This window comes from Pseudorca crassidens, chromosome 12, assembly GCF_039906515.1.
Source record: "Pseudorca crassidens isolate mPseCra1 chromosome 12, mPseCra1.hap1, whole genome shotgun sequence".
Classification (NCBI taxonomy): Eukaryota; Metazoa; Chordata; class Mammalia; order Artiodactyla; family Delphinidae; genus Pseudorca; species Pseudorca crassidens.
The window spans coordinates 45,080,569-45,093,613 of NC_090307.1; the positions used below are offsets into that span (position 1 = coordinate 45,080,569).

A 13,045-nucleotide genomic window follows, 5' to 3' on the forward strand; every position below is an offset into this window, starting at 1 on the left:
CTTTCCTAAATCAGGTAACATCTGAATGGAGTGTTATTTTGTTCTCCTACTAGCATATCTAACAACACTGGCATATATAACTAAAGGTGTCAACTCACAGTATTAGCATCCAGTGAAGAATGGAAAATGGCCTGCAACTACCTTGTTACATCCTTATGCACACCTAGGGGTATCTGTCCCTCACATCTGTGCTGTCCAACGGACTAGACATTCGGTATGTGTCTACTGGGTTAGTCCAAACTGAGATATGCTGGAAGTATAAAACACACACTCAATTTTGAGGGCTTTATATATACATAAAAAAGTTAAATATCTCAATAATTTATATATTGATTACATGTTCAAAGGATAAGACTTTGGCTATATTCAGTTAAATAAAATATATTACAAATTAATTTCACTTGTTTCTTTTTACTTTTTTGAGTATGGCTATTAGAGAATTTAAAACTACATATGTGCTCTGCATTATGTTTCCATTGCACAGTGCTGCCTTAAATTCTTAGGGACAATAGGGAGGCTTGGAATTTTTTGCTCACTTTCCATTGTAGATATAACTTCCTGTTCCCCAAGAGTTGTATTCTGGACAAGCTCCCTGCATAAGAATTTTTAAAATTTGAATTATGTAGTAAGTTCTTCCATAAAGCAAAGATTTCTATCTTAAATGCAAATATTAATCTATCCTGTAATACTGATTAATCAACAACCCTTCTCATTTTCTGTTATTTCAATTCTTTATTATCTCATTCTAACTAGCAGGAGAAATTAGTATTTAAATTAGGTTTTGTATATTTTAAAATTTTCATAAAGCCTATCAACCTTACAATCAAACCATACAGAATTCATACTCTGCCTAGAGCTAAAATACTCACTTACAATTTAACAGAATGGTATAATCCTATAATAAAAGGTACATTTGCAAAGTAATCTCTAGTAAAACAAGAGGAATGGGGTGATCATTTAGACTTTTGGGTTAGGAAATTTAAGTTACATTTTGAGTAGCATATTTTCTTTTTTTAAACATTTTTATTTAAGTACAGTTGATTTACAATGTTGTGTTAGTTTCAGGTGCACAGCACAGTGATTCAGTTATATATATCTCATACATATATATTCTTTTTCAGATTCTTTTCCCTTATAGGTTATTACAAAATATTGGGTATCTATCCCTGGGCTATACATGTGTTTTTTTAAAATAAGCAGAACTAACATTTATCTTCAGGAGAAAAGAAGAAATTATACTGAATACCTCTTTGGATTGTTGCGTTCATAAGATTTAATGGTTTCAAAACCATCATCCCTATGCAGGAGAACACAAACCATTTCTTTATTTCTTTAGCAGAGGCAGATGCCAAACTTTTTAATTCCTCTGCCCATCAGGAGAGTAATAACCCAGTTTTCTTTCTTTCTTTTTTTTAAGAAAAAATAATTAATGATCAATATCCTCCATTACACCTACTAGCCATCTCCATCCTTCCTCCAGCCCCATATAAGATTACCCAGAAAACAGGTATAGGATTCAGAATGCCTGCCCCACGCCTGTTCTTTCTTGTTAGAATACATACTGAGATGTCACTTCGTCCCTTCTAAAGAGAAACCAGCAAAATGAGAGAGAATGAGCTGGGGGAACTGAGAGGAGGTGATGGAAAAGTAAAGACAACAACCTCTAAACCATCATCTACTTCAGGACTCTATTAGTCACAAAATAAAGCCTAGCAGAAATTGAACAGTTCTGTTTTCTATTTTTGTATCTTCCTCCATATAAACTTGTCTGAGGAAGTGTCCACAATCTCTCCAGTGTTCAGTTGGCTCTCCCCATACAAAGTTTTTAAAGCAGAGAGAACAAAATTCTTTTGTAATTATTCCCATTAACAAATGATTACCAATAATAGGTATTATGGTTAGAAGCCAAAACATAACTACATACATATTTTCAGGACAAAAATGTTAAGCTTTCTGGCTCATTAAGTTCTTTATAAGCATATCAAATTTAGCATTAAACTAAATTGTACTGAAACAAACCTTGTTGCTGTCTCTCCAAGTTCTTGTAGTGGTCCATACTTATCTATGTACTTCTGACATGTTCTTATGTGTGCCCTCATTTCACTGAGGCAAACCTATATAGAAGCAGATTAAAATAAGCTCACTGTTGAAAAGGGGCTCATTTCAGTCAATGAAGTCTTTTGTGACCCAGCTGTATTGCTTTCCTTATTTCAAATAAGGTCATAGTGTGGGGTCAGTTGATTAAAAGGATGCAGTTATGATAATAGTACAACCAATTTAAGGCATTATCAAGAATAACACTATCTTAAATAGTTTTTTTTTTTGGCCGCGTCACGTGGCATGTGGGATCTTTGTTCCCCGACCAGGGATTGAACTCCCACTCCCTGCATTGGGAGCGCGGAGTCTTAATCACTGGACTGGCAGGGAAGTCCCAAGGAAAACACTATTTTAAAATTTTTTTACAGCTAGAAGACCCAAAAGCTGAGTTCTTGAATTTGGTTCTTCTACAAAGTATAAGTTTTTTAAAGGGCAAAGATGTATATTAAATCAAATTTACTTTTTTTGGATACTATTACCTAAATCGGTGATGGAAAGAGGGAAGTAAGGAAGAAAAAGGGGAGGGGAAAAGGAGCAAAAGGAAGGAAAGGAAAAAAAGTAAAAAGAGAGAAAGAAAAACAAAGAGAGGTAAAAAGAATAAATAGATGGATTTTAGAGATGTCCAGAGTTAAGTAAAAAGAAACCCTGTGCTTCAGGGAAAGATATAAATACCATGGCTTTATAATACATCCAGTAGTATTACATGAATTCACAATATACAGTATACTTAATGGCCCCATTAAGAGCAAACATAAAGGACAGCTACTGCAGTCCATTTTTATCAAGGCAGAATAAAGAGCCCTTGTCCTTCCAGATATACATTCAGATTTCCTAACCATGAGGGATCTGTTGCTAAATAACACATACTCTACTAAATGTGTCATTAGAAACTCTGATAAGATCTTGTGCTAAAGGAAGCTCTGTACAGCTGTAAGGTGGCCAACCCACCCTGCTTCATTTTGCCCAAGCTACGGAAGTTAAACCTCAGACATGAAATCTACCATGTCAAGAAAACAGTTATAACTGTCACAAAAGACAAAAATAAAAGCAAATGGGGGGCTTCCCTGGTGGCACAGTGGTTAAGAATCCACCTGCCAATTCAGGGGACACGGTTTCAATCCCTGGTCCGGGAAGATCCCACATGCCGTGGAGCAACCAAGCCCATGCGCCACAACTACTGAGCCTGCACTCTAGAGCCTGCGAGCCACAACAAAGAGTAGCCTCTGCTTGCCGCAACTAGAGAAAGCCCGCACACAGCAATGAAGACCCAACGCAGCCACAAATAAATAAATTAAAAAAAAAAAAAAAGCAAATGGAAAAGTAAGAACAAATCCTTGCTTTATAACTATCCATCTAAAAAGACGTAAAAGCTAGGACCGATCTAGGCATCTGTCTTAAAACAGACTGTTTGGGACTTCCCTGGTGGTGCAGTGGTTAAGAATGCGCCTGTCAATGCAGGGGACACGGGTCTGGGAAGATCCCGTGTGCCACGGAGCATCTAAGCCCATGCGCCACAACTGCTGAGCTTGCACCCTAGAGCCCACGTGCCACAACTACTGAAGCCTGCGTGCCTAGAGCCCTTGTCCCACAACAAGAGAAGCCACCGCAACGAGAAGCCCACGCACCGCAACGAAGAGTAGCCCCCGTTCGCCGCAACTAGAGAAAGCCCGCGCGCAGCAACGAAGACCCAACGCAGCCAAAAATAAATAAATAAAATAATTTAAAAAAAAAACAAAAAAACAACAGACTGTTTTACAACTTTTAACATCCAACTTTGCACATCAGTGCTCTCTCATCTCCTTATGACTTTTCTTAAAAGTTTCTTTCTTCTTCTTTATATTCCTTGATCAACAAAGAGACACATTCCTCATATAAATTAGCAATCTGGGGACTATGTCCTGACAGATGAATTGATAAATGCATAGAGCGTCTACCCCAGACACAAAACTGTGAAAGCCACTGTCAGAGGTGGCAGAAGGAGCAGAAGCCACTGAGCTTGCGCTAAAGGTACTTATCCTCTAATGGAGGAAAAACAAACAAACAAAAGATGTGAAGATAAGCAGAGAGGAAACCGTTTGATACTGGGGACTGGAATACTAAAGCCAGGCTCTTGGAAGGGAGGTAAGGAGGACTCTGAACAGTAAGAAGAGTTGAAAATGGCTACAGAAGGAGCGGCAGTATTCCTGACAAGAGGAAGAGACAGATACAAGAAATACCTCAAAGGAAAGATCAAAATACTTGTGAATAATCAGAAATGCAGGGGGGTGAAAAACGAAGGGGATCTCCACCCAGGATAACTGAGAGAATACTCTTATTTCTGACAGGTACCAAAGATGGGATAAAGAACTGGAAGACAAAATAATATGCTGAGTTTGATTTTGTGCATGTTGAATTTTAAATGATGGCAAAATATCAAAGTAAAAATAATCAGGAATGATATTAAGAATGTGAAAAGCTATTGATTTTGAGCATTCACTATGTTCCTCAGTGCTAAAAGCCACTTACATTTTGTTGTTTACCTTTACAACCACTCTGTGACACGAGCATTACCTTTTCCCTCAATTTAAAAGAGTCAAACAAAAACTTAGATTAATAACTTGCCCCAAATCACAAAGAGTAAGGGAGAGAATTAGTGTTTAATCCCAGGATGTCTGACTCCAAAGACCATGCATGGATTCCAGAATCAGGCAGCCATGAATAGATTTTTGAGTCTTACAAAAATATTCAAAAATGCATTGAGCATTTATTATGTGCCAGTCACTCTTCAAAGTTATGGGTTTACAGCTGTCAATAAAATAGTCATGGTCCTTACCCTCAGGGAATCTTGTGGAGATAATGGATAATGGACATTAAATTTCAAAATTCACAAAAGCATAATTACAAATGGTGATAAGTGCTATGAAGAGAAAGCACAGACTGCTAAGAGAAAGTGTAACAGGCTATATTTTAGATGAACAATCAAGAAAGGTTCTCTAGAGAAATTTAGATCTTCAGTACACGATCTCTCTTTTGATCTCTAGACTGGTAATACCTAAATATCCTTCTGTTAGCAGTTCAAATTTAATGTATCTAAGACTTAACTTTGTGGATTCTTCTCTAAATTTGCTCGCCATATTAGCACCTTCACCTACTCGTCTCAGAAACTTGGGGAGTATTTTGATACCTCACTGTCACTCACCTCCACATCCAGTTAATTATGAATTTCCTTCAATCCCTCTCCAGAATACACCTTGAAACAACTTCTTATTCCATACCTAATGCTATTACCCTAACCCAGCTTCCTTAACACCTATCCTAAAATCCACTGAATTGGCTTCACCAATCCTGCTTTTGCTTCCTCCAAACCATTTTCTACTCACATGCTAGAGTGACATCTTAAAAATATAAACCTGATCAAAAGCTTATACTTTTTCTGTGACTCACTATTGCGTTTAAGATAAAATCTAGAATCTTTGTCACAGCTTCTAAGACCTCACATGATCTAACCAGGCTAGCATAATAACAACGGAGGAAAACTGCAACAAGGAGGAAGTGGTCAACAGAGATAAATACTGCAAAGCCCAGAACAGTAGAGGTGGAATTGTGCCACTGGAATTGAAAATAAAGCTATTCATTGGGTGGGCTGCAACAGCAGATAGCAGGAATGGAGGCCACATAATAGGGGGTCATGGGAGTAATGGGAAGAGAGGAAATGGAGGTGGTCAATGAAAGCCTTGGTTTGAAAAATTAGGTGATGGTGGGCATCAGGTGACTGCTGTCCAGCAGCCCATACATAGGGAACCAGAGGAAAGGAAGAGGAGAGGCTGAGACAATAAACTTTGGAAAGCCGGGGTAGGATGAGGTCAAAGGCGTAGGTGAAATGACTGGCTGCAAAACAGTTTTCTCAGAGTTCTACGCCGGTAACTATGAGCAAAGGCAGGGTCACATACCAGGGTGTCACACTCAGTGCACTTCTGGAACTCGGATTTCATTTTCTTGGCTACATCAGTTGCTGGAACTCCTTCAGAAGGAAGATATGCCCGGCAGTAAGGACAGGTCCACTTATTGTTCTTGAGACTGGTAGCAATGCAAGAACGGCAGAATCTACAGGACACAAACCAAGAACACATCACTTTCCTTAACAGGATAAAGGAGCCACCACTAGGTGTTCATTTATGGAAATCGTATTTTAATGACACCTCGTACACTAAGAGCTGTTCTGCCAAACGAAAGCTCCATCTGCGTCCTACAGCTGCTGAGGAGTCTCTTACCTTCCCTGCAAGACCTCCCTGGGGCCACACGTTCTCACCACGTGTGCTGCACGCATTTAAACAGAAGGTGACAAAGTGGTGAAACAGCCTTCCTACAAACAGAATGAAAACTATAACTCAAATATTGCTAGCCATAAAAAAGAATGAAATAATGCCATTTCAGCAACATGGATGGACCTAGAGATGATCATACTAAGTGAAGTAAGTCAGAGAAAGACAAATATCACATGGTATCACTTATATGTAGAATCTAAAAAAATGATACAAATAAATTATTTACAAAACAGAAACAGACTCACAGACATAGAAAATAAACTTATGATTACCAAAAGGGAAAGGGGGAGGGAGGGACAAATTAGGAGTTTGGGATTAGCAGATACATACTACTATATGTAAAATACATAAACAACAAGGGCCAACTGTATAACACAGGGAACTATATTCAATATCTTAATAACCTGTAATGGAAAAGAATCTGAAAAAGAATATATCTATATCTATATTTATGTGTGTGTATAAATGAATCACTTTCCTGGATACCTGAAACTAACAAAACATTGCATATCAACTATACTTCAAAAAACCCCCCTATAACTCAAAGGATATCTAATGTGTTCTTTCTTTTCTTTAATCCTATTTTACCTTAAAATCTGTGGGGCTGGGGGGAATAGGTCTTTGCTCTGTGAGATTCTGTGTGTTAGATAAGAAAATAGCAGCAAGTTGAGGAGGTAAAAATACGAAACACGTTAAAGTCTTCATAAAATAATTTAAAACTCATCCTCAGATGCAGGAAATTATCTAATCAAAACTACCACTTTAGGAATGTCCTCCACGTCAAGAAATATATTCTCTGTTTACTTAAAGATGATCATGATAAAATCTTAACACAGTCAACAGAATTCACAGAAAATCTTGACCTATTTATGGGAGCTGCTGAAGGCTACATGTGCACAGAAGTAAAAGTGAGCATTTCAATAGGTTATACACATCAGCATGAGCTGACAGCTCTTAACTCAGCATGTAATATATATTTGCGAATATTTATACATGGCAAAAGTTAAGCTGTTTAAGTAAACTATACATACTGAAAAGTTCATATATCATAGGTATACATACAGCTGAATGACGTTTCACAAACAAAATTCCTAGTATATTAGCCATTACTGATTCTTTTTATTTTTAAAATTTATTTATTTTCATTTTTAGCTACATTGGGTCTTCGTTGCTGCGCACGGACTTTTCTCTAGTTGCGGTGAGCAGGGGCTACTCTTCGTTGGGGTGCACGGGCTTCTCATTGGGTGGCTTCTCTTGTTGCAGAGCATGGGCTCTAAGCACGCGAGCTTCAGTAGTTGTGGCACGCGGGCTCAGTAGTTGTGGCTTGCGGGCTCTAGAGCACAGGCTCAGTAGTTGTGGCACATGGGCTTAGTTGCTCCACGGCATGAGGGATCTTCCCGGACCAGGGCTCGAACCCGTGTCCCCTGCATTGGCAGGTGGATTCTTAGCCACTGCGTCACCAGGGAAGCCCAGCCATTACTGATTCTTAAAAGTATTCTCTTCTGCCTCTGTTATAAAATTCTTATACGCACACAGAGGATGCTTACGTCTGCACTGTTCTTGAGGCATCTGCTTGATGTTGATGCCTGCCCAGCACCCATTTCCCCTTTTTCTGGCCACAGCATCCTGATTTTGCTCTGCAGAACTACACCTCTTATATGAGATACAATTTGGTGGGACCTCAATCCGGGTGCCCATAATCCCCTGCTGAAGGCAGAGCGCCTAATGTCGGCCACACTAAGTAAACCCTCTCTCTGGGAGATGAATACTAAACAGAGTGACATAAAGACTGATTCAGCAACAACTTGATAGGACTATCCTGCTCTTTATTTAGAACCCTAGACCTGCCTAGGTTCCTACCCTTTTCTTCCTGGGTGTTTTTGTTATTAATGTCGCTTGGTAACTTTATATTTTGATATAATTTCAAATTTGATACACTGCTTTTTTTAATTTACAAAATTTTAAAACACTTCCACATACCTTAATTCATTTAACCTTAATAAACCCCTAAGAAAGATCATTATTTCCTTTATAGATGAGGAAACTGAGGTACGTGGAGGTTAAGTTACATCAGCAAGGTCACAGCTACAGAAAGTGCCTGGACTTTGTTGACCTTAAGCTGAGGTTTCCTGACTCAGAATTCAGTGACCTATCTTTCCACAACCGCAGCTACCCCAGTTGGAAAGAGCAATACTTTCAGAATCAAAAGACCTAAATCCCCTGCTGTATTTTTTTTTACATCTTTATTGGAGTATAATTGCTTTACAATGGTGTGTTAGTTTCTGCTTTATAACAAAGTGAATCAGTTATACATATACATATGTTCCCATATCTCTTCCCTCTTGCGTCTCCCTCCCTCCCACCCTCCCTATCCCACCCCTCCAGGCGGTCACAAAGCACCGAGCTGATCTCCCTGTGCTATGCGGCTGCTTCCCACTAGCTATCTACCTTACGTTTGGTAGTGTATATGTGTCCATGCCTCTCTCTCGCTTTGTCACAGCTCACCCTTCCTCCTCCCCATATCCTCAAGTCCGTTCTCTAGTAGGTCTGTGTCTTTATTCCTGTCTTACCCCTAGGTTCTTCCCCTGCTGTATTTTACTTCTATCTGCCTCAGGTGATTAATTGTAAGTTCTAAGGCACATTTGTCCTTGCATTTCTTTTAGTTCCTAAGAATTGGTTCTCAAAGTGTAAGCTTTGAAGGGTATTTATTACAAATGGTCCAAATGCTCAACTCATAATTAACATTTCTAATACAACACCTGTGGTTCTGACAGGAATTCTTTGTTTACATAATTTAGGAGCAAGCAGATAACACTGTGTTTCTTGTCAGCTAAGTCTTCCCCCCTTTCTCAGTTTGTTTGAGTTTTATGCTAATACAAACAGAAGATGAATATTGGTGCAAAGGGACTTCCCTGGTGGCACAGTGGTTAAGAATCTGCCTGCCAATGCAGGGGACACGCAAGACACACAAACAAAATATACTGGTGCCAAGCCCCGTGGTAGGCACTGATACACATCAGCTCATTTTACCTCATTTCGCTCTCACAGCAATCCTAAATGCTGCTCTTTCTCCTCATCCTGACTGATAGCAAACTGAAGTTCAGAGAGGTATAAAAACTTGCCCAAGTCACAGAGCCAGAAGATAGTAGTATTTTTATCATCAAACTGTTTTGGGAGAGGCTCAAAATTTGTAGTCTTTTTTTTTTTTAAATACATTTATTTATTTATTTATTTATTTATTTATTTATTTTGGGGCTGTGTTGGGTCTTTGTTGCTGTGCGCAGGCTTTCTCTAGTTGCGGCGAGCGGGGGGCTACTCTTTGTTGCGGTGCTCGGGCTTCTCATTGCGGTGGCTTCTCTTGCTGTGGAGCACGGGCTTCAGTAGTTGTGACTTGCGGGCTCAGTAGTTGTGGCTCGCGGGCTCTAGAGCACAGGCTCAGTAGCTGTGGCGCACAGGCTTAGTTGCTCTGCGGCATGTGGGATCTTCCCGGACCAGGGCTCGAACCTGTGTCCCCTGCATTGGCAGGCGGATTCTTAACCACTGCATCACCAGGGAAGTCCCTGTAGTCTTCTTAAAGACACTTTAATTCCTCCCAGTGACAAGCAGAGGCAGTAAAGGTTTGAGATCACTGATGTAGCTGTATAAGCCAGTGGGCTTTACCTAGGGTACATTTCTGTTAGTTAGTTTATTGATTAATTGATTGATTGCGGTATGCGTGCCTCTCATTGTTGTGGCCTCTCCTGTTGCGGAGCACAGGCTCCGGGCACGCAGGCTCAGCGGCCATGGCTCACGGGCCCAGCTGCTCCGCGGCATGTGGGATCTTCCTGGATCTGGGCACGAACCCATGTCCCCTGCATCGGCAGGCGGACTCTCAACCACTGCGCTACCAGGGAAGCCCCTCTGCTGTTATTTTATAAATACTTCATACATGTTTTTGTAACTATGATTGATAACCACAACAATGGAAGTTCCTAGTATTCATGAAAAGTAGCATACTTGAGGCATTAAAAAAATTTTTTTATTGGCGTATAGTTGCATTACACTGTTGTGTTAGTTTCTGCTGTGCAGCAAAGTGTATCAGTCACACGTATACACATATCCCCTCTTCCTTGGACTCCTTCCCATTTAGGTCACCACAGAGCATTGAGTAGAGTTCTCTGTGCTATACAGTCTGTTCTCATTATGTATCTATTTTATATGTAGTAGTGAATATATGTCAGTCCCAATCTCCCAATCCATCCCACCCCACCCTTACCCCCTTGGTATCCATACGTTTGTTCTCTACGTCTGTGTCTCTATTTCTGCTTTGCAAACAAGTTCATCTATACCGTTTTTCTAGATTCCACATATATGGCTTAATATACGATATTTGTTTTTCTGTTTCTGACTTACTTCACTCTGTATGACAGTCTCTAGGTCCATCCAAGTCTCTGCAAATGGCACAATTTTGTTTGTTTTTATGGCTGAGTAATAATCCATTGTATATATGTACCACATCTTCTTCATCCATTCCTCTGTTGATGGACATTTCAGTTGCTTCCATGTCCTGGCTATTGTAAACAGTGCTGCAATGAACACTGGGGTACATGTATCTTTTTGAATTATGGTTTTCTCTGGGTATATGCCCAGTAGTGGGATTGCTGGGTCATATGGTAGTTCTATTTTTAGTTTTTTAAGGAACCTCCATACTGTTCCCCATAGTGGCTATATCAGTTTATTGAGGCGTTTTAAAAATCAAGTCCCTCCCTATAACCCCCCCCCCCCACTAAGTCTGTACAGTGGTGTTATCTGTGGCATGAAACTCTCAAATGAGCATTATATAGATGTCGTTGCATTATGTGAGAATATTAGTTTCAAATCCGGTAGATTAGTCAATTAACCGTACTTTTTTTTTTTTTTTTTTTAACCGTACTTTTAATAGAAGTGATTATGAACTGGAGAAAACACATCAAGATCAAGGTGTTTTGGAACAGATTGAACTTACTGATTATGAGTATATAAAAACCACAGCTTTAGAAGTGTTACCATGGAAAGGTACTGGATGCTGCTGCACCTCAAGTCTCACTTTCTGGGGTGCAGAAGCAAGACTGCAGAACTGCTTAGTTCAAAAGATCTGAGGGGAACATTCTCTCCTTAAAGGTACAGTTATCAAATTCAAGTCATGAGAGCTGAAGCATCTACCATCCTTACCCTAGCACCTTGGCATGAAAAGTATACAAGTGATCATTTTCTGAATTGTCTAATCAGAATCCTCACAGGGCTACTCAGCTTTAGTTAATATATATTATACAACAGGGCACAGAGACAAGATAACTCTAAACTAAAACCTCTTAGAAAGCAAAGTGTAGAAGTGTGTATAGAGTGTGAGCTTCTTACAGGTTTGCAGATGTGTAAAAACATCTAGGGTAAAGAGAATAAGAACATTTACCTACCTGTTGGAGAAATGGGAATGGGAGAGAAAGGGGTATATGGTAGAAGAAGGGTATTTTCACTGTCGAATTTTAAGTGTGAACCATATAACCTTATTACCTACACAATAAACAATTCTTTTAAAAAGTTAATTACCTACAACCACTTGGGATAACTGGTCTGGTAGTGTCTGATAAAACAAAATTACAGGCACCCCTTGACCCTGCAGTACCAAGCCCACGTTTTACTCGAGAAGTTAAAAAATATGTCCATCTGTATTCAGAAGGAATGTTTTCACAGTAGACCCAACCTGGAAATAACCCAGATATTTATCAACAAGAAAATGAATAAACAACCCATGGCACATTCCTACAATGGAACACTACACAGCAATAAAAAAGAACAAATTACTGACACACACCATAACATGGATGACTCTCAGAGACATACTAAGAAGCCAGACACATGAACTTATCTACGAAACAGAAACAGACTCACAGACATAGAGAACAGACTTGTGGTTGCCAAGGGGGATGGGATGTGGGGGATGGATGGATTGGGAGTTTGGGATTAGCAGATGCGAACTATTATATATAGAATGGATAAGCAACAAGGTCCTACTGTATAGCACAGGGAACTGTATTCAATATCCTGTAATAAACCATAATGGAAAAGAATATGAAAAAGAATATATATAAATATATGTAACAATCACTTTGCCATACACCAGAAACTAACACAACATTGTAAATCAACTATACTTCAATAAAATAAAATTTAAAAAAAGAAGCCAGACACAAGAAAGTACATCTTGTGTAATTCCACTTATTTGAAATTTTTGAATAGGTAAAACTGATCTATGATAGGGAAAAAAAATAACACAACAGTGATTGCCTATGGGGGTACACGGACGGGGATGGCTGGGAAGGGGCATAAGGGAACCATATGGGGGGTAATGAGACTATTCTATATCTTGTTAGGGGTTTGGGCTAAACATTGGTCAAAGCTCTGCAAATGTTATACCTAGGATGTATGCATTTCACTCTATGTGTAATTTACCTTTAGCAAATCCCATAAACAAATTGTGAACTCTGGTTAATATTATGCATGCTGATATGAGAAGGGGTAGAGTGTGCTGATGTTTGTAACCTCCTCTAAAATGCATCAAAAAAAATAAGATGGACTGATGGATGGATAGGTATGTGATAAAGTGAGAGGTAAAAGCAAATACGGTA

General features: G+C 39.3%; 1 protein-coding gene across 1 annotated transcript in view; it reads right to left on the bottom strand.

Moving 5' to 3' along the window:
* The window catches only part of RNF125 (ring finger protein 125), a 40,932-nt gene that overhangs the window by 15,093 nt on the left and 12,794 nt on the right, over positions 1-13,045 (bottom strand). The window contains exons 2-3 of the mRNA XM_067699397.1: positions 6,027-6,180; positions 2,020-2,114 (exon numbers count right to left, since the gene is read on the bottom strand). Coding sequence (XP_067555498.1) covers positions 2,020-2,114; positions 6,027-6,180 — 249 coding nt within the window. The remainder of the gene's footprint in view (positions 1-2,019; positions 2,115-6,026; positions 6,181-13,045) is intronic.